The sequence below is a fragment of the Mus caroli genome, unplaced genomic scaffold, assembly GCF_978045245.1.
Source record: "Mus caroli unplaced genomic scaffold, Mus_caroli_1 scaffold_18, whole genome shotgun sequence".
Classification (NCBI taxonomy): domain Eukaryota; kingdom Metazoa; phylum Chordata; class Mammalia; order Rodentia; family Muridae; genus Mus; species Mus caroli.
In genome coordinates, this window is record NW_028227273.1 from 7,043,466 (window position 1) to 7,066,479 (window position 23,014).

The 23,014-nt window shown below is 43.8% G+C and overlaps 1 protein-coding gene across 2 annotated transcripts in view; it reads right to left on the reverse strand.

The window, feature by feature from the left end:
• Window positions 1-3,688: 3,688 nt before the first annotated feature.
• Window positions 3,689-23,014, reverse strand: part of Msh2 (mutS homolog 2) — a 51,094-nt gene continuing 31,768 nt past the window's right edge. For both annotated transcript variants that reach the window (XM_021186546.3, XM_085832680.1), the window contains 8 exons: window positions 18,581-18,704; window positions 17,283-17,433; window positions 12,786-12,883; window positions 9,522-9,767; window positions 8,410-8,614; window positions 7,694-7,941; window positions 6,229-6,404; window positions 3,689-4,061 (listed from right to left, as the gene is read on the reverse strand). In XM_021186546.3, coding sequence (XP_021042205.1) covers window positions 3,885-4,061; window positions 6,229-6,404; window positions 7,694-7,941; window positions 8,410-8,614; window positions 9,522-9,767; window positions 12,786-12,883; window positions 17,283-17,433; window positions 18,581-18,704 — 1,425 coding nt within the window. In that variant the 3' untranslated portion in view covers window positions 3,689-3,884. The remainder of the gene's footprint in view (window positions 4,062-6,228; window positions 6,405-7,693; window positions 7,942-8,409; window positions 8,615-9,521; window positions 9,768-12,785; window positions 12,884-17,282; window positions 17,434-18,580; window positions 18,705-23,014) is intronic.

A 23,014-nucleotide genomic window follows, 5' to 3' on the forward strand; every position in this document is an offset into this window, starting at 1 on the left:
GGGTGGCCTCAAATTGCCTATGTAAATCCAGGCTGGCCTCAAAGTCAGAATCCTCCTCAGTGCTGGGATCACAGGTGGGCAACAGCGAAAGTGTAAATTCTAAGGCAGAGCAATAAAAGCTCTGTTAAAAAAAAATAAAATAAAGCAGTGTGGGCACAGAGGGGACATGTGGCAGGAGCTATTCTCTCACACTGGGCTGCATCTCCAGCTTCACACGAACAATCTGCCGTTCTGGGCATTTCTGTCCTCTTGTCTGACCACACCCTTTCTCCTTAACCCAAACATCCAAAAATCTGTGCAAAAGTCTCTTCCCTCGTTCGTTCTCCTCCACAAGCTAATTAACCATGTTTATTTCCGAGCAGGGGCTAGCTTTTCCTGACGATTCTGCGCACCATCTTAATCAACAGAATGTAAGTAGCAAGCTTTTAGGAGCCATTCAGTACTGAATCAGCAGCTCAGACCATATGCTGAGGGTAAAAACACACTTCCCCAAAAAAGCTAAATGCAGAAAGACCAAGGATAGAAGATGTATTTAATACTCAAGAAGTCTCACAGGATGTGCTTGGTATGTGGAACGTTGAGACTTTTGAGGGGAACAAGTTATTCTTTAAATATACCTACCCTAGTCACCGGCCAGCTAAGCCGGTACAGCTGGAAACTTAGTATATCTAAACACACACACACACACACACACACACACACACACGCACGCACACACACACAGGCACACACCTTTCCCCACTGTTTCATTAGAACCTTTAAACCCCACCAACAAAATTTTTAAGGAAAAATACAATCAATTACAAAATTGCATCATAGATACATGGTGGGGGAGGTGGCGGGTGTTTCAAGGCAGTTTCTCTCTATAACCCTGAACTTACTTTGCAGACGTGCCTAACTCTGCTTCCCGAGTGCTGCGATTAAAGGCACGCGCCACCTCTGCCATGCTATAGATGGATTTTTTTTTTTTTACTGTTAAATGTAGAAGCATTTTACATTTTAACAGATTCCATGTTAACACTGGGTTGAGTTTGTAATCTGTTACTAACATACTCGTTTTATTCTGGTAATAGTGGCTAATTAATATTTCAACTTTGAATAAAACCAACCCCACAAAATTAGAGAGCTAAAAAAAATCTGTATGAACTGTCTTCTTAATGACATTGCTTTTTAAGTATGCGTGTTTGTATGTTATTTATGTGGGAGTATGCATACATTTGAGTGCAGTACACTAGAAAGTCAGAGGCCAGAGGCCTAGGACCCCTGGAACTGGAATTACAGGCAGTATTGACCCTCCATGCAGGTGTGGGGAACTGAACTTAGGTCCTCTGGAAGAACAGCAAGTGTTCTTAACCACTGGACCATCCGTCCAGCCCAACTCACTAGGTTGCTTTAGGTTCCAAAAGGAAGGGCCTGGGGGTTGGAGGGTGGGAAACGGCAACAACTCCAGTTCCCAGGATCCTAACCATCTTTCAAAAATGTCTCATAACTAAATCACCAGCTTCCTTTAGAGTATGGAAGTCGTCTTGCTTTCAGAGCTTCCGAGACTGCGTGTTGTCTCCGACTCAGTGGCCCTAACAACTCAACCCACCGTAGCTGATTTCCATCTCCAACGTGCTTCTGTGCAGCAGTCTAAAACCACCCCTTCACAGCCGTCCAAGGGATGGAAATATTTCAGCTCACTTTAAAAATTGCTTTTGAATTATGTAAAGATCCCTGGCTGAGCCAGGAGCCATGGTAAACGCCTTTAATCCCAGCACTGGAAGAGGCAGAGGCAGGCGGATCTCGATGAGTTCAAGGCGGGTCAGGGTTACACAGTGAACCCTGTGTAGCAAGAAATAATAAACGAGTAAGCAAGCAAATAATGCCCCTGCAGCTGGAGGTGGCACCACAGTGAAGGCTACGGCAGGGGCATCTACAGCTCCAGACCGGCCTGGCTTCTCACAGAAAGACCCTTTATTTGAGTTGGCCTTCTTCACAAGTCTTTGGCACTCCTAAAAGAGACGCTAGCAAAAAAAAAAAAAAAAAAAAAAAAAAGATCACAGTAAACAGAACTTTAAAGGTTAGGTTGATCTCCAATGATCTTCACACCGAAACGTTTATGTACGAAACAAAACTGCCCATCCTAACAGGAGCTTTCAACAAAAGACCTGCAAAGCCACCCAGGAACTCACAGTCCGGACACCCTGGGGAAAAGCCTGCCCTACCAGGACTCTCCGGGTTTAGTCATTTTTTTAGTTGCACCCTGCTGGGAACAGTTTTACACTCCACTTAAATTCCACACTCGTCTGGAGAGAGTTGTTTAGTGCCTAATTTCCAGAGGACTGGGGTTCGATTTCCAGCACCCACATAGTGGCTCCTAGCTGTGTCTAACTCCAGAGTCCAGGGATCCTAGGTCCTTGTCTGGGACTCAAATTTCATGTAAGTGGGGGAAAGTGTTTCCTCTGCTTCCTGTTTGAAGGTCTGTTAGCATGGCTTGGTGGAGCTGTAGCTCCTTTCTGTCTTCCAGCTGTCATGGACATGCTAATGTGCCCCTAGGATAGTAGAATGTTTTAGAATGTCAGGGCCATGCTTTCAGTTTTACTAAGCTTGTACCCACCAGCAACACTCCCTCCGATGGTGACCAACAGTGGGCACTGCCACTTGCAGTCGTGGTCAGGTCTGGAGGAGGATGGAGCAGGCAGTAGCTTGGCATGGGGCTGCTGGTGTCTGGTAGCTAGAAAACTGGGGAAGCCTGACTTTGAATCGGTGGCTGCCCTGGGACTCACTACGTTCAGAGGTCTGCTCACCTCTGCCCAGCCCTACGACCCTTCTGTGTTTATAGCTGTTTCCTCTTTTTGAAGTGACCTTTACTGATCCAGTTCACATGCAACGATCACGCGTGTCCACAACTCAGCGGTTTTGGTGTGCTCACAGGTGTGTGTGCCCAGGACTGATCTTCCATCTCACAAACACCGAACCCAACACCAACCCCAGCTTACCCACGACTCATCATGCAGCTACCATGTGTGGACTTCTATGGCTGCTGTCTTTCTCTCAGCACGTTTTCAAGACTCGTCCAATCTTACCCATGTTACTTGGTTTCTTTGAACACAAACAGACGTCATCATACATCCAGACCACACTTTAACACACACTCATCCAGTTAGGATGCTGGGGCTGCTCCCACCTTTTGGCTACAATGCAACATGAAACCGTTGCTGTTTGTGTGTCCATTCTGTTGGGATGTTTCTCTCTCTCTTCTCTATCTCCCTGGGATAGGAAGCACAAGTTTTTAACTGTTTGAGGGTTGAATGTTTACATTCCCACTGATGTGTGCGAGCGCCCTCTGTACTCCCTCAGCAGACCTGACTCTACCCACCCCTCACGGTGAGGTGGTTCCTGTAGTTCTCACAGTAGCTTCCTCAGCTCTGGCCCTTCTCACTGGTTCCTTATCTATTACCTATTTTCTTAGAAAGATATTTACTCAGGCCTTTTGACACAGGGTCTCAGTACACAGACCAGGCCAGCCTGCCACACAATGGGAGCAAAGGTCTGTGCTACCCCACGAGGTTTCCATTTCTAGTTAAGCACTATGTGTGCGCGCCTGTTTTGAGATTCTTTATTTGTACAAGGTCTATAGGTAAGTATTAGGAGAAAAGCCATACTGCAAAGAAATACAAGGTACCCCAGATCTACAAACTACATGATTTTATTTATAAAATTCAGTATAGTGCTCACAGTTGCCCATCCCCATTTAAACAGCACCCAGCTACAGACCGAAATGTTTTCAAGTATCATTAAATACTTCAGTATGCTGCTAGGCCAGGCTCCAGTGGTGAGCACCACCCAAAACAGCACACAGTAAAGGTGAGTCCCCCGTGCACGCCCCAGCCACTGTCCTCTCACGGAGCCGGAGCAGCCTTTATCCGTGAAATGATCTCATTTACAAAGCTGTTGTTCTTTGCGACCACCTCGGCTCTCAGTTGCCTCAGCTTTGCTGAGATGCTCTCTTCCGACATGGCAGTAAAGGGCACTTGCTTGACCTTGGTCAGGAACTCCAGGATAATTTTCTCACCTTGCTGAAAAACACACGTGTCCCAAAGTCATTACAACGTACTCATGTGGGTATGACATATGTCCGTGGATGCCCTTATATGCCAGGAGACAGGGTCGGATCTCCTGGAGCTGGGTTTACAGCTGGTCAAGATCCACCCAATGTGGGAGGCTGGGAGCCGAGCCTGGGGCCTCTGGGAAAGCGGCAATGGGTCATGTCCAGCGTAAGCAATGGACTCTCTCTGTAACTTTCATCTAGATATGCTGTTAGATGTTTAACACACATTTTTATCATAAACGGGCAAGCAATTCTGAGAATCCCAGAGTCCTTGGTTGCTATGAACTTCTCCAGAGTAAGCTATTAATAAGACATTTACACTGTAATTTCAGATGACAAGGAACTGAACAGCTCTTAAGTCCCTCTGCTTCATCTGACATGGAATTTAATCTCAGCAAAAAAGAACTTAAGGTTTCCAAGGCATAAACACTGAAACTCCCTAACTTGCACAAGCAAAATGGGGATATTAATATTACCAACTTCATACATTTGTTGTGAAGATTCAAAGAATTTAGAGCACGTCTGAAGCAAGAGTCAGTACTGTGTAATTTATTACAGCACGTCAAAAAACTAAATGGCCCATTTTTATACCTGGCATCAGCATCACAGGGGCAACCGGCAAGTACCGTAAGAACCAATAGCTCTCCATTTAAAACCACACAGAAGGAGCTGGCAAGACGACAAGGCATGTAAAGGCAAAAGCCTGGCCACCTGAAGTGGATCTCTGAGACCTACAGGGTAGGCAGCAACAGAACCGATCCCTGAAAACTGTCCTCTGACTTCCGCATGTGCTGTGAGGCAGGCAAACAAACACACAAACCAATGAAACACAAACCCCCTCTCTCTCCTCCCAAGTCCTCACTCAGGCAAAGCCAAGCTCCAGCACTGCCGAGATAAAAATGCACTTTCTCAAACCGAAGGACCAAGAGCCCGGACTAAGGGCAGCAAGGACGGGTTGTCTCCTTTAGCTGTCTTTTCAAAATACGTCTTATTATAATAAAAGTACACAATTTCAGTTTTCTTGGAAACCAGGAATCATGTAACACAGCCCCGCCTAATCCTAATCACCAGCTCTGTAGGCTTGGCTGGACATTAAGTAAGTCTGGATGTAGAGACACTCCATGCTCAGGATGGCAGCTTTCCATATCTACAACTATGGGCAAGTTAGGATATAGCTTTCCTTTTTGTATAGCAACTGTCTATCCTTACAGGAAAAAAAGCCCACTGGGTAAAAGCTACAAATATGCCATTATCTGTCACCATGTACGTCACTGTAAGGCCTGTCACATGTATGCCACTGTAAGGCCTGTCACAATGTGCAGTGCTGTAAGGTCTGTCACAATGTATGGCACCGCGAAGCTGCCAGGACCAGGCAGCAGTGAAGTTCTTTTATTACTGAGCAGGCCTGTGGTTGTGAAAAAGAAACAAGTTAGACATCTGCTCCATACAGCACTGCGTGACCATCTAACCCTGACCCCATAGCTACAGAGAAAGCTCTGCTTCTGGTAATAACCACTGCCCACAGTCCGCTCTCCTCAGAAAGTCTAAGATCTCAACCGCATGGAGCAGGAGTCCTGTTTGCTGCCGCTGTTACACTTATCAACTGACATCTATAGCTTTAGGAATTACATCTAGATGAACACTTGCCTACATTATTCATTCGTTACTCCTTCTGCCAAATCCACAACTCTCGGGAGGGCCGTGAGCCTGTGACAGAAGCCAGGACTATGCTCCAGCTCTAACCTTCCTTCATAGAAAGGATTGGGGGGCGGGGGGGGACAGAGAGAGAGAGAGAGAGAGAGAGAGAGAGAACGAACCAGGTTTGGTGGTTCCCATATTTAATCCCCGCATTCTTGGAGGAAAGGCAGGCAGATTAGAGTTGTAGATCAGCTTAGGTTAGGAGGGGGAGGATTAGACCTGGGGTTGTAGACCAGCTAGAGCAATATGGTGAGAGACCTTACCTCAAACAACAACAATAATCCAGGGATGGGTTTTGGTTATGCTAAGAAATATGAGCCAGTAAGAATGACCAAAAAGTAAATACTAGAATCCCACAGGGAACGCGCAACTCATCTTGGTGGCATGGCACACAGATTCAGTAATTCACACCCCTGACGAATGCCCTGCTGACCGACCTCTCTTTCCAGGTGGCGTCTCTTTGCAGCCGGCTCGGCTTCCTCACATCCCAGCGAGGTTCCAATGTTCTGAAATTCCTCAAGCTCCAGAGCCTTCTGCTTGGCGCACGCTATCACATGCCTCGGGAAGTTAGCGAGCTCAGCCACGTGGATCCCGAAACTCTGATCACAGACACCTACAGAAACGAGTGGCGTGGAAGAGGAAAGAAACAGCACTTATGTGAATGGAAGGAATGCCCTGTTTATCAACTCATTAGAAAGTGTAATTTTATATTTCAAATACGTTAGCCAATCGGTTCAGAGCACCTCAGCTAGACCTTTTAACCAATCGTCAACGATGTGACTGCACCCTTGCTCATTCTGCCTTACCACAAACCAGCAGTGGAGTAAGGGTGCAGCCGCGCGTAAGCAGAAGTGAGGCTACGTGGAGCTGCTGCTCAGTTCAGAGCAAACAAAAGTAAACCACAGTCCAGTACATGCTAGCACGCCCACAATGGGGGCCGGGCTTACTCTATCTCTATCCACGCCATACTCATCTATCCCGTAAGTATTCGGAAATCACTTCTGTTTCACACAACACACAAATATCTTAAAAGCAGGACCAGTTTCATGCTGTGCTGAATTGGCCAGATCTACTACAAATATTACCTTCTCTAACAAGTATCAATAATGCAAACATAGGAACTCAAAATAATTCCCACCGAGGCAAAAATAACAAAGAGGAAAGCATCAAGACGATGCGGACAATAATTATAAATAAATAAATAATAAATAAATAAAACAAACAAAAAAACAACCACACACATTTTCCTAAGAAATGAAGACAGATATGTGAACCCCTTATTCTGAAATAATACCTACGATACAGAACCTCCTTATGGAGGTCAGCATCACTGACTCAGTGATGTGAGTGGGCGCTAGCCAGCAGCCTTTCTGGAAGGATGCCACACCCAGGGATCACCAATGCCAGAGCCACCGCTAACAGTGCCAAAGAATCTGGACTCACCAGGTCTAAAGACCACAAAAAGCCAGAAAGATGGCTGGCTCAGGTTAAAATCACAGAGCCCTTCCAGGACACAGGTTCAGTTCTTAGCACTTGGGTCTGGGAGGTCACAACCCTCTCTAGCTCCAGCCTGAGAAAAGCCAGTGCCGTCTTCTAGACCCTGTGTCATGTGCACCAACCTTCACACAGGCGTATACACTAATTAAAAATAAGATAGATCCCTTAAGAAACTGTAATCCTCCTATACGCTAAAAGCAAAACCAGCCTATAGTCAGAGAGCTGTAATAAACCAACCTCCGTCTCCCCCGTTATCATTTTGATACAGACAATGTATATTGCTCATCTCTACACTAGAAAGCCAGAGGTAAATACGTTCTTAAAAGCAATTAATCACAACGGAGAATAAAGAATGCACTGACGGCACTTCAGGCCCCGAGGCCCACACTGAGCGGAGAAGCCCACCTTTTTTCACTTGGTAAAGCATAGTCAGGGTCTCCTCAGTAGTGAGCGCTGTGACATGTAGATTATTAACAGTTGGTATTTGGTTGGCCAAAGCAGTAAGTTCATGAAAATGGGTGGCAAACATGCAAAAGGCACCAATCTTCGTTGCGATGTAATCTGATATAGCCCATGCCAACCCAAATCCATCATAGGTAGAGGTTCCTCTTCCCAGCTCATCAATGATTATTAAGGAGTCTCTGGTTGCTGACCTGAAACGCATAATTACATGATAAAAAAATGCAGTCCGGGGCTCATCATGGCAGAGGGGACAGAAAGGCAAAAAGAGGCAGAGGTAGTGGATATCTGTAGCACAGTGTTATGTGTTAAACACAGGGCAGCAGAATACATAAAATTCACATTAGTGATTTTGGTAACCTTTCATGTGTGAGTTATTTCTCTCTCTGGCTTTTGCGATAGGGTCTGTCTTTGCGGTCCAGCTATCATCCTTGAGCTCATTACACAGACTTGGCTGGCCTCACACTCACAGACATCCACCTGCCTGTGCCTCCCAAGTGCCGAGGTTAAGGTGAGCAGCCATCATACCCGGCTTCCAATCAGCCACAGGCAAACACTCACTAAACTAAGAATACCTGTGGCATATTATAGACAAATCTGCAAATGCACTTCAAATAAAATGGGGCCACACGTCTCCACTTTCAAGGGACTAGGACACATACCTGAGGATGGAAGCAGTCTCCAGCATTTCAGCCATGAATGTGGAGACGCCTTTCAGTTGACTGTCACCAGCCCCGACTCGAGCTAAGATGCAATCCACAATGGACACTTCTGCCGACTCACAGGGCACAAAACACCCGATCTGGGCCATGAGTACAATCACCCCGGTCTGACGAATGTATGTTGATTTACCTCCCATATTGGGACCTATAAATGAATTATATGCCAGGCCACTGATTTCTTTCACTACTAACAATTAAGCTACTAGTAGTCCAAAACTGCAATTGACAATTATTTAAGTCACAATGATATGCAAACCCACCCACGAGCCATCAAAAAACATGCATGGACAGTCACTGTCCACACAGCCCCAAATGCAACTTTCTTACCATTCAGTCAGACAAACCCACAGAGATCCCTATAACCAGAGAGTAGGATCATAAACCGCACAGCTAAGCTGGAGCGTCACTGTGGGCTACTACGCACACACACTCCCTGGCTCACAGGCTCATTTAATGATGTCGATTACGCCCGAATGACTACTCAGTAATAATATTCATTAATAAGTGGGCTAGTTATACGTAACCAGTCTGGGCAAGCTCCTCAAATCACTTAAACTCCATGCTACACGACATTTCTTTTGGCAAATGTACAATTTACTTATCTGGGTTGGGTTAAATAATTTAAATACCCACTTAGGGAACTAACAGGATGGAACCATAATTTCTACAATGTAATTCTCTCTTATTTTCTAGTCTCTGGTTCTAGTTACTATCTCAGGACAGCTCAGCCTCCTTTTAAATGAGTATGAACACATGAGTGTCTTACAAGGAGTGCTGGCCTAGGCTCCAGCTTTTCCAGAACACAGTTCCTACCCATTCTTCCAAGGCCTGGCTCTGGTGAGCCAGTGCATGAGTTTTATATTGAAACAATATTATCTCCTAAACTTTAGCCACCCCAAAAGTCTTCCTTCTAATCAGGATCTGAATGTATGACCCACCAGAGTAATACATTCTTTAATGCCAGAAAGAGAGGCTTTCTTCATTAATTGAAAACACATTTCCATTCTATCATCATTAGGAAGAGAGAGAAAAATTGTTTTTTGTTTTTTTACCAGTAATGATGTGGAACATCTGTTTATCTTTTTCAAAGTGCACGTCATTTGGAATAAATGCAACTTCATCTTGAACTTCAACACAAGCATGCCTGGAGGCTTTCAGTATAATTCTTCCTTTTCCTTTCTCCAAGATGACTGGTCGTACATAAGGAACAGGTGCTGCGTTTGACACATGTGCGAAGCTAACGACGGCGTCTAAGTGAGCCAGCACATCGTTGAGCGTCTGCATTGGCTCTACGTAGCCTGTAAAAACATAAAACAATATAATACACCTTATAATAGACTTAGCTCAAGGCCGTTTAAAAAGTTAACAAGTTTGCTATAACAAAATCTGAAAAGCCCTGAACCTCAACGTTGTTTCACTGTATCCTTCATGCTTCAAAAACAGAGAGCAAGGTCTTTCCTTACGAAATCCCAATTAACTAGCACAACGTACTTTCCCCTAAAAGTTGGGAAATTTGAGAAAGCATGACAACACTGTTAAGATCACCACAAGAGAGGTGTGGTGGCGCATGCGCACATTTCATCTCAGCATTCAGGAGGCAGAGGCAGGCAGATCTCCGAGTTCAGGGCCAGCCCGGTCTACAGAGTGAGTTCCAGGACAGCCAAAGGAGCCAGGGGTATACAGAGAACCGTGTCTTGGAAAACTATAAAACCACTTTAAAAAAAAAAAATCACCATAAGCAATGAGCAAGAACAGATTTCAAGAATATTTGCAGTTTCATTTTGTTGGATCAGCACGCACGCTTGCAGGATTGAGTTGATCCCTGGTGCCCATTTAACACACATTCAAGACTCCACTGTGACACAGCATTAGAGCCAAAGCTACCACACAAACCTCCCTGATTCTAAGGCTGGATAAAACATGCGACAGCAACAAGGGTCAGAGTCTCAGCAGAGTCCCCATGCTAGTGGGGTGCAGTACTGCCTGAGTGTCTTCTAATTTCTAGATGCCCCAGAGTTAAACTTTACAATTACTTTGTGTTTCAATGGCTGGAATTTTGACTTTACAATTTTTTGTCTTTTTACATAGGGTCTTACTATGCAGGCCAGGTTGGCTGGCTGTGAACTCACTGAGGTCTGCTGCTACTGCTACCTCCTGAGTGATGAGATTAAGGGTGTGTGTACCATGCCCACACTACTTATTGTTCATTCTCTTGTTCCACATAAAAGTAATGTTTTGTTAATAATAATCAACTTTTAAATACCCACATAAAAATAATCATCTCATCATATTATAAAACTATGTTTTGTGTTCTTTAACCCATCAAAAATCCACCTGTCTCTGCCTCCACAGTGCTGAGATCAGAGGTATTCGCCGCCATGACTGGCATGCGTTAAGACACACGCTTTACAGCTGTGCTATACTCCCACTCCTTATAACTTTTAACCTTGTTAAGATTTCAACCACACCGGGGCTGGAGAGGTGGCTTAGTGATTAAAAAGGCTGGCTGAACTGCAGAAGCCCTGAGTTCAGTTACCGGCGGCCACACTGGGTAGCTCACAGCTACCAGTGCCCTTTTCTGGCTTCTGCAGACACCGGTGTGTGTATGGAGGCAGAAGGGTTAGGAACCCAAAGCTAGCTCGCAATGTTTAAGACTGTCTCAAACAAAACTGAAATGAGACAAAATAAAATTTAAATACAAAGCACAACACCTCCTGGGGGCTGGAGAGATGGCTCAGTGGTTAAGAGCACCTGCTCTTCCAGAGGTCCTGAGTTCAATTCCCAGCAACCACATGGTGGCTCACAGCCATCTATAATGGACACCCTCTTCTGGTGTGTCTGAAGACAGCTACAGTGTACTCATATACATAAAATAAATAAATCTTTAAAAAAAAATACACAACACCCCCAGTGCTGTGCCAAGAATAGACTGAAAATTTATAAAATAGCACGCAGAATTACCAACAGCTTGTCTTGTGTGATTTGCACTTGCTTTACAGTGATAGTTATTTCCATACCCTTCAGTGTGAACCCAGATAATGATTTAAAACAAACACTGTCTAGTGGATCACACCTTCAAACTCAGGACGTGAGAAGATAAAGCAAGAGAACACTTCAACTAAGGAATCAGCCACAACACAGGAATTAGCTACAGCACAACACAGGAATCAGCTACAGCACAGGAATCAGCTACAGCACAACACAGGAATCAGCTACAGCACAGGAATCAGCTACAGCACAGGAATCAGCTACAACACAGGAATCAGCTACAACACAGGAATCAGCTACAACACAGGAATCAGCTACAGCACAGGAATCAGCTACAGCACAGGAATCAGCTACAACACAACACAGGAATCAGCTACAGCACAGGAATCAGCTACAGCACAGGAATCAGCTACAGCACAACACAGGAATCAGCTACAGCACAGGAATCAGCTACAGCACAGGAATCAGCTACAGCACAGGAATCAGCTACAGCACAGGAATCAGCTACAGCACAACACAGGAATCAGCTACAGCACAGGAATCAGCTACAGCACAGGAATCAGCTACAGAACAACACAGGAGTCGCTACAACACAGGAATCAGCTACAGCACAGGAATCAGCTACAACACAGGAATCAGCTACAACACAGGAATCAGCTACAACACAACACAGGAATCAGCAACTACACAACACAGGAATCAGCAACTACACAACACAGGAATCAGCTACAACACAGGAATCAGCTACAACACAGGAATCAGCTACAACACAGGAATCAGCTACAACACAACACAGGAATCAGCTACAACACAACACAGGAATCAGCAACAACACAGGAATCAGCTACAACACAACACAGGAATCAGCTACAACACAACACAGGAATCAGCTACAACACAACACAGGAATCAGCTACAGCACAGGAATCAGCTACAACACAGGAATCAGCTACAGCACAGGAATCAGCTACAACACAACACAGGAATCAGCAACAACACAGGAATCGGCTACAACACAGAAATTTCCTACCTTAAAAGAAAAAAAGATAAGAAGAAACCCGTAAGAGCCAGTGAGACGGCTGGGCAGATAAATATGCCGGCCGCCTGAGTACTTTAGTTAAATCCCAGGACCCACAGAAGTAGAAAAAGGTAATCAACTCCTGCAAGTTGTTCTCTGGCCTCCACAAATACACACACACACACACACACACACACACACACACAGATAAATAAATGCAGTAAGAAAGTTAAAACAGAAGAAAACAATCTTCACACATCCCATTAGAAAAAGCTAGGATATTGTCCATTTTATGCTTTATTAAGTTTACCTGAGGAAATATTGACAATTTCTTTAACAATGGCATCCTGGGCCTCTTCATACTCGCCTTTGTTCTTAGTATATTCTTCATTTAAAGAGGACAATTCACTGCAAATCAAAACATTATTAAGAGTATCAAAATGCCTGCATTTATATCCAGGTTTGTCTTACAAAGGAAGCATCTGAACAATGACAACTGCAGGTTAAAATGAAAGGCGCTGCAGAGGATTGAAAGGAGACTTAGCCAAAAGTGCTGACATCAAAGAAAAGGGATGACCCTGGCAGGTGACGGGCTAAGAGGGCAAGGGCCACAGTCTGATGGCAGACACACATGCAGTGTACGTGTGCCCCCTACACACACACACACACACACACACACACCCCACACGAAATAAACAGTAGACGTTTTTAAAGAGAAAAACTACACAAGCAAAATGTGGGACGCAGGGAAGTGGACAGAACTAGCTGGCCAAGGCAACAATTTTGCACCTGGCCATGGGCCTAAAGCAGCACAAAAAGATTACAAGGGAATACGCAAATGGAAAGATTGAAAGAAATGACGTGAACATGTCATAAACTGAGACTCCTGCTGAAGAGATGGGCTGGTGCCTGGGCATATGGGCCATAGTCTAAGGTTTTATTCTGAATAATGGATACACATTGGGCCTTTTAAGAAGAAAAAAATGAGTCTGAAGAAAACTCAGAAGTTCAAAGCACTGTCTGTCTTCCAAGTCAATCCCCAGCAACCATTTGGTAGCTAACAACCATCTACAGTGTGACCCGATGCCCTCTTCTGGCATGCAGGTATACATGCAGATGTATCATTTCCTTAAAATAAGTAAGTCTTTAAAAGAAAAATGATATGATCAAAGTCAGATATATAAGCAAGCACGCCATCTTCTCCACACCTTGAAGGTAATGGATTCTTCACTTTTAGCACCATGTGGCCAGTCATTCCAATTTCTTTTACCTATAGGTTCTGTCTTTATGTAGCCTAAGAGGTATTTTATTGAATAGGAGTGATACAATATATTAGAAAAATCAATGAGTTATATTAAGAGCTAGGTTTCATTGATGCCTGACAAGGCCATCCTCTGCTACATATGCAGCTGGAGTAAAGTGTACTCCTTTGGCTTAGTCCCTGGGAGCTCTGGGGGGTCTAGTTGGTTGATATTGTTGTTCTTCCTATGGAGTTGCAAACCCCTTCAACTCCTTCAGTCCTTTCTCTAACTCCTCTATTGGGGACCCCATGCTCAGTCCAATGGTTGGTTGTGAGCATCTGCCTCTGTATTTGTAAGACTCTGGCAGAGCCTCTCAGGAGACAGCCATTATAAGGCTCCTTTCAGCATGCACTTCTTGGCATCCACAATAGTGTCTGGGTTGGTAACTGTATATGTGATGGATCCCCAGGTAGGACAATCTCTGAATGGACTTTCCTCCAGTCTCTGCTCTACATTATCTCAAATTTGCTCCTGTGAGGATTTTGTTCTCCTTCTAAAGGGAGAAGCAACCACACTTTGGTCTTCCGTCTTCTTGAGCTTCATGTGGTCTATGAATTATATCTGGGTTATTTGGAGCTTTTAGACTAATATCCACTTACAATGAGTGCATACCATGTGTGTTCTTTTGTGATTGGGTTACCTCGCTCAGGATGATACCTTCCAGTTCTATCAATTTGCCTAAGAATTTCATGGATTCACCATTTTTAATAGCTGAGTAGTACTCCATTGTGTAAATGTACGACATTTTCTGTATCCATTGCTCTGTTGAGGGACATCTAGGTTCTTTCTAACTCCTAGCTATTATAAATAAGGCTGCTATGAACACAGTGGAGCATGTGTTCTTATTCCATGTTGGAGCATCTTCTAGGTATATGCCCAGGAGTGGTATAGCTGGGTCCTCAGGTAGTACTATGTCCAATTTTCTGAGGAATACCCAGACAGATATCCAGAGTGGTTGTACCTGCTTACAATTCCACCAGCAATGGAGGAGTGTTCCTCTTTCTCCACATCCTCACCAGCATCTCCTGTCACCTGACTTTTTTATTTTAGCGTGTGAGGTGGAATCTCAGGCTTGTTTTGATTTGCATTTCCCTGATGACTAAGGATGTTGAACATTTCTTTAGGTGCTTCTCGGCCATTAGGTATTCCTCAGTTGAAAACTGTTTAGCTCTGGATCCTCATTTTTTAATAGAGTTATTTGGTTCTCTGGAGTCTAACTTCTTGAGTTCTTTGTATATTGGATATAGGATTGGTAAAGATCTTTTCTCAATCTGTTGGTTGTCTTTTTGTCCTATTGACAGTGTCCTTACAGTATTGACAGTTCTCCCTTACAGAAGCTTTGCAATTTTATGAGGTCCCAGTTGTCCATTCTTTTTTTTTTTTTTTTTTTTTTTGGTTTTTCGAGACAGGGTTTCTCTGTGTAGCCCTGGCTGTCCTGGAACTCACTTTGTAGACCAGGCTGGCCTTGAACTCAGAAATCCTCCTGCCTCTGCCTCCCGAGTGCTGGGATTAAAGGCGTGAGCCACCACGCCCGGCCCAGTTGTCTATTCTTGATCTTAGAGCATAAGCTATTGCTGTTCTGTTCAGGAATTCATGTGTTCGAGGCTCTTCCCTACTTTCTCCTCTGTAAGTTTCAGTGTATCTGGTTTTATGTGGAGGTCCTTGATCCACTTGGACTTGAACTTTGTACAAGGAGATAAGAATGGGTGGATTTGCATTTTTCTACATGCTGACCGCCAGTTGAGTCAGCAGCATTTGTTTAAAAAAATGCTTTTTTCCCCCTGGATGGTTTTAGTTCCTTTGTCAAAGATCAAATGAGCATAGGTGTGTGGGTTCATTTCTGGGTTTTCAGTTCTATTCCTTTGATCTTCCTGTCTCTGTACCAGCACCATGCAGTTTTTTATCACGATTGCTCTGTAGTACAGCTTGAGGTCAGGGATGGTGATTCTGACAGAGGTTATTTTGTTGTTGAGAATAGTTTTCGCTATCCTGGGTTTTTGGTTATTCCAAATGAATTTGCAAATTGCTCTTTCTAACTCTATGAAGAATTGAGTTGGAATTTTGATGGAGATTGCAGTGAATCTGTAGATTGCTTCCAGCAAGGTGGCCATTTTTATTTTTACTATATTAATCCTGCCAATCCATGAGCATGGGGAGATATTTCCATCTTCTGAGACCTTCTTTGATTTCTTTCTTCAGAGACTTGAAGTTCTTGTCATACAGATCTTTCACTTGCTTGGTTGAGTCACACGAAGGTACATAATATTATTTGTGACTATTATGAAGGGTGTCATTCCCCTACTTTCTATCTCAGGCTGTTTATCCTTTGAGTAGAGAAAGGCCACTGATTTGTTTGAGTTAATTTTACATCCAGCCACTTTGCTGAAGTTGTTTATTAGCTGTAGGAGTTCTCTGGTGGAATTTTGGGGAGTCACTTAAGTATATGATCATGTCATCTGCAAAAAGTGATATTTTGACTTCTTCCTTTCCAATTTGTATCCATCCCTTTGACTTTCTTTTGATGCCTAACTGCTCTAGCTAGAACTTTCTTGGTCCCATGAAGGCTCAATAGATGCCCCAGTGTAGGGCAATCGAGGGCAGGGAGGTGGGCGTGGGTGGATGGGTGGAGGAACACCCTCATAGAAGCAGGGAGAGAGAGGATGGGATAGGGTTTTTTTTTTTTTTTTTTTGAGGGGGGGTACCAGGAAGGGATAACATTTGAAATATAAATAGAGAAAATATCCAATAAAAAAGAAAAAAAATAAACTGTTTAAAAGAGGGGGGGAAAAGAGCGAGGTTTCCGTATATAGCAGTATTACTAGCATGTGAGCAGGAACTGAGATTTATCAGATCTGTGAAGGGGGAAATAAACGCACCTGTCGCACTTCTTTCAGAAAATTATTATAAGGAACCATTACGCCATTTCCATAACTGGGGTGTCTAACACACCTAGAATAATGTCAGCATACAGCACTGTACTTAATAAGTTAATACAGGGCTAGAGAGACGGCTCAGTGGCTAAGAGCTGCTCTAGAAGAAGACCCAGGGTCACCCATATGGTGTCCCACAATTGTCCATTAACTCCAGCCCCAGCAGGTCTGACATGCTCTTCTGGCTTTTGACAGGTATGCTCGGAGCACACATACAGACACAAAGACAAAACACCGGTACACTCAGATAAAGTAAACATACAAGAGTGGATCCCATCCATATGTTTTCTGTCCTGGGAACACTAAGGAGTAGCAATAGCAAGGCAGGCCACGGTTCTAGAACAGCACAGGAGGGAGGCACTGCCCCTCCCAGGGGGCTTTTAGGACTACCCCTCCTGGGCTAACAGCGCTAAGATATCCACTAGCTTCCTGGAAGAGAGTAGAACCCGACTCTTAGTTAATATTTTTAAGTCAGTGAACAGGAGAAAGTAAAAATTCCTTGTTCAAGACTCTGCTTTTACCGGAGGAGCCATGAAGAAGCACAAGCTTACGAGTGTAACAAGCAGGCCCTCTGACCTGTTGGTAAACTTCACGCCATTCTTCTGGATGTCCACTGTGCTGAAGTTCTTGTTGTTACGAAGCACTTTCTCTTCCTTGCAGGTCACACGGAAATAATATCCAAACTGTGCACTGGAGTCCAATTTAATCTGTTTGCCAGGATCCAGTCCTTTACGATTAGAAAGAAAAAACTTAAGTCATAAATTTATACAGCCACTTTTTGGTGTAAATGGTCACAACCACATCTGATTAGTGCAACATACTTATTATATCATAAGACTAAAAATTATTGTTATTTATCATAATTACTAGAAATTATGATTGGCTCATTGGAAAAGGTTCAAATGCCATTTCATTGGGAAACTATGTGTAATATATCTATGGAATCCTTAACCTCTCTTATGAAAGCTGGCTCTGACATGGGAGAAGCTGCTTTTTATGTGTAAACCCACCCAAGATGGCAGAGCACTGTTGGTGGGGAGCACCAGTGGTGAGGAGCACCAATGATGGGAAGCACCAATGGTGGGGAGCACATGCTGTTTCAGATGTTGGAGTTCTATGAAAATGGGTATGGAAAAACCCATGCTTGAGTAGTTCTGCATAAAAATTTCTTAATTTATTTGTTCTCACTTTATCTATTTGTATGTGGAGTGTGTGGAAATGTGTGCCATGGCTCAATGTAGAGCTCAGAAGACAAATTATGGGAGTCAGGTCTCTTTCCACCAAGCAGGTCCATATTCGGTGGTTAGGCTGTTTGGTGATGTTTTTATCTGCTAAACCATCACCCCAGGCCAGGCTTCTCTTTTTAACCAAAGAATATCTGAAAACTAGGGTAGAATTAAAAGTGGGCAAATGCAATTTCCAAACAAAAATCTGACTCTGACAAGGAGACACTAGAAAAACTAGGGTATATTCTTCTTAAGCACAGAAGACTTCACAGAACAAGTAATGACTGGCTAGCTAAAATTTATATACCTAAGATCTGCAAAATTTTCTATCATGGCCTCCACTTACAATTTTACTCAAAGTAATTATTAGGCCACACTTAAAAATGCCAGATACAAATTTGTTGGCTGAAAAACAGCAACCAAAATTTTCAATAAAAACTATAGCCAGTCCACACTTGTAAAGAGGACAGCAAAGAGCCACGCATAAATAAAAATTATAGTTTAATAACAAAATCACAACATGTTCACAGGGAATCACGCAATGACATCTGCCATCCGCAGTTGAAGCACGTGCCCTCTCAGGGTGAAAAGAGAAAGGATTCGGGGACACCTGGCCGGAATGACCCTGCCCCTCCAGACCCATCTTACCGAGTCCCCGGGCTGCACTTATTAAGGTGGACTGCATCTTCTTCTCCAGACCATCCATGACTTCTCTTAGTTCACTCAGGTTAGGATCAAATGAAGGTTTTACGAGGAACTCGTGATTTTCCACCTATCGCAGGAGCAAGGACTAGGTAAGTCATACAAACAGACGTGTGGAAACAGACTTACGAAGCGTGATGTTTCTTCTGCCTGTGCACATCTGGTGAGCGCGGCAGGAGTGACCACCCCTAACACGTCCAGCCAACACTACCAAGAACTTTCTACTTATTAACAAATTTTAACAGGAGCTTAAGAGTTCTAGAGACACAGGAATTACCCACAGGAAGCAGATCCAAAGTTCATGATGCAGCTGTCTCCAACACTAGCCTGTTTGCATTTTCCTTAAGTATTACTAAAGAATATCCAATATTCAAAATCATCACTACACTATGCTTTTCCCTAATCAAAAATCCACCTTAAGAACCTCAATAGCTCCAATTCAGCACAGCACTCCACTTCCAATGCCTCCTCCAAAAAACCATTCTTAAAAATCTCCATCTAGGGAGTGCAGGCAAGGTGACTCATGGGTGAAAGAACTTATAACTGCCACGCCTGGCGACCTGAGCTCCATCCCTGGAGCCCATGTGGTACAGGGTGAAAAATGACTCCCTGGTGTTGTCCTCTGTCTCCACAGCTGTGCCATGCACACCTGCACCACCCTCCCACAGATACGGGAGGGTGGGATGTCCAGCCACGCACTCGCACTCGAGTGCACAGGCACACACACACACAATCAAAACCTGTGTGACTGCCAGATGTGGTGGCATTTGTCCTTAATCCTAACACTTAAACACTTAGAAGGTAGAGGCGCCAGAACCTCTCTGTGAATTCAAAGCCAGCCTAGTCTACATAGTGAGCTCCGCCAGGTTGGCTTTGAACTCACAGAGAGCTGCCTGCCTCTGCCTCTCGAGTGCTGGAATTAAAGGTGTGCACATCTACACCCAGCTCAAAATGTCAGGATTTGATGACACATTTTAGAGGGCAGTGAATGCTGGGATCAAATCCAGCCATGGTACTCTTAAACACTGTCTTTGTAAACTGCTCCTAGGCTTTTGCTTTGGAGACAGGTCTAGCTGCAGACTAGCACTGAACTTGGAGATCTGCTTGCCTCTGCCCCCGGAGTACTTGGAGTAACGGTCTGTGGCACCACGCCTGACTTTTTATTATTTACCAGCTATATTATTAACCAGCCAGAAAGTGTAATGAAAAATGAATCTCAGTTTTAAAAGCAAAGACATACGTGGGATTTTCAAGTTTTTATTATGTAGAGACCTTTAAAATGCAATTTACCTGAACACTAAATAGAACTGGTTTCAAGTTAAGGAGCAAACCATGGAAACAGAAACTTAAATGTTAATAGCTCTTCAAGCCTAGTGATTGTTCTTTTCTTTTTCTTTTTTTTAAAGCAAATGACTAAAATTTAAACAAATAAAATTACAAAGTAATATTTTAAAAAGAAGTCTATCTGTACCAGGCACTGAACGTTATTAAATAGACAATTATACATAAAAGCTTAATATGAGAGTGAGTCAATTTTCTAAAACAAGATGGCAAAAACATATTCACTAAATAAGGCTGAGACAAATTGCTCCTAATTATTACCCACTTAATCAGAGCACATTTTCATATTCCTAAAGTGAATTCACAGGGAGGAAAAAAAAATCAAATTACAGAAAGCTAGCGGAAAATCAATAAAATATTTAAAATAAAACATGTACCAACTATATAAAATATTAAAAGCTAAAATTCTGAATAGATCTTTTTAAAGATAAAAGGTATAGCACAGCTTTCACCAAAACAATAAGAACATAAAAGCTGTTTTGTCAGGGCACTTCTTTGCATATAAGGAAAGTATTAAGGTCATCAAATGAGCAGGCATAAGCACCTAAGATGAGCAACAGAGTAATGGAGAGGAGAGCACAGTAATAAAAGATATGAATATTTAAACAGCCTTGAGCTGTTGTACAGCCTTGAGCTTTCCCCGTGCAGGCAGCTATTCCACCAGCTCCTTCCCTGTTTCCTGTCCCCACCTAAGAAAAAGAAGCTGCAGACACTAGGGAGGCTTCCTGAAACCACGCACTCACTCAACCATGCCTGCTCAGGGTGAAGTCGGTACATGTTTAAAAAGAGCAGTGGCCAGGCGCATTGACACACATCTTTAATCCTGGTGTTCGAAGACAGACGCAGGCAGATCTCTGGGCTCAAAGCCAGCCTGCTCTATAGAGAGAGTTCCAGCCAAGGCTACATAGACAAACCCTGTATGAAACACAAAACAGACAAAAAGATGGAGGGCAGGGCAAAGCACAATGAGACTTGGATATGTTTACTCTGACACAGCTATTCGGCTGAAAATTTATGGAAATGATGAAATAGGGGCAAAATAAGCACCCAGGCTAGAGAAAACCTCCATACAGTTTTCTGATAAAGCCTCAATACAGTGAAGTTTACAGCACAACTTGAAGACACATAATTTGCATAACTCATCAACAGAACAGAATACTAATAGTCATTTAAACATAAAATGAAGACTATTCAGTAAAAAGGCTCAAGACTTAAAACAGTTACAGGAGGCAGGTGGGGAGGAGGGGACCCAATGCTGTCACGGAAGATCGGAAGTGTGCTTACTACACAACTTGCTTCTTCCAGTGAAAAGGCAAAGTAGGGGCCAGGCCTCGTTCCTACCCTCAACCCCACCATATAGGAAAGAAATGGTGAGGCGAAGCCTCAAATCTGGAGGGGTATCCTTATCTCCTTCCTCAGATCAGAGAATGCACCTCTGAAAGCTGTGACGAGACTGGAGATGGAACTGGCAGCTAATTTTGCTCTTGCAGAGGACCCAAGTTCCTACGCTCACGCCACCCACATGGAGTTATCACATGGGGCTCAGAACCACCTATAATTATAGTTCTAGAGGATGCAATGTCTCTTCTGACCTTCTCTGGCCCTGCACCCGCATGCTGCACATATACACGGAGGCAGGCACACATACATAAATAAAGTACGTATATAGCAAATAAATGTTTAAAACAAAAATAGGAAAAGAGCTGCAGGGGGGCTAAACACAACAGGGGAAATGACCTGGCCTTTAATGTGACTGAAATAAATGCTGATACAGGACACACATCCCCTGGGCATCGCTCAGGAGGCTGCCACTCGCCCCATCCACGTAGGACATCTCAACTTTAGTCAATTGTTTTTCAAACAGTACCACCTACCTTGGCATTAGAACAAGCCACTGGATCAGTAAAGGTGACAGACAGACAGACAGACAGACAGAGGAGCAAGGAGCTTACAGTAAGATGAAAAGACTGAGAAAGGTAGGGCTGGGCCTTAGCCAAGTCACTAAAGGACTCATTAATACACCAGAGATGGTCTGAAATCAAATTACCAATTCTGAAAGAGTAGAACCTTTATAGAGGATGCACATCAAAAGATGAAGGGATTACAAAGCAAACATAAAAGATACTAAGATTTTTAGGTTTTATATATTTTCATATTTTTTGGATGTGAGTGATTTCCCTGGTAGTATCTGTGTACTGTGTGTGCTTTGGTGACCTTGGGGCCAGAGAATCCATGGAATCCCCTGGGTCTGGAGGTACAAATAGATATGAGCTGCCATGCCTTGTGGGTGCTGGAAACCAAAGCTTGGTCCTTTACAAGAACACGTACATGAACTGCTGAGTCAACTCTCTAGCCCAGGATATGTTTTAGACAATTATGTTATAAAAACTCCACTACCCCAGAAGTATTAGATAAAACAGTATAAGCATGTTCTTCCAAACAAATGATCAGCTGGAGAAAATCCCATCTAGCTGCTGCCAAGTAAAGATTCTTCAATATAAAACCAGGGAGATCATTTCAAAATCTACTTCATGCCAGAACATGGTTCTACAAGCTTTTAATCCCAGCACTCTGGAGGCAAAGACAGGCAACTGTACATGAGGCCAAACTTGCCTATCTATACACAGCCAGTTCCAAGGTTAGGTTGAGGGGTTAGGGGTTAGGTTTTAGGGTTTAGGGGTCAGGGGTTAGGGGTTAGGGGTCAGGGGTCAGGGTTTAGGGGTCAGGGGTTAGGGGCTAGGGTTAGTCAGGAAAGAAAGGAGGAACACCGGCAGAGTTCAATACGTAGTGGTGGCTGTGTCACTTAAGTTTGTCACCTGAGAAGAAGGAACCCCCTCAATGAAATCTAGCAGGTAGGCCAGGCATGGGAGGATGACTGATGTGTAAGGGACCGCTCACTGTGGGTGGGGCCATCCCTGGACAGTAGCCCTGAGGTACGTAAGACAGTAAGCTGAGCCAGTGAAGGAGCAAGTCAGTAGGCAGCCTCCTCCACACCTACTGCAATCTGTGAGGTCTTTCTCACGGCAGAGGGGGCAAGCT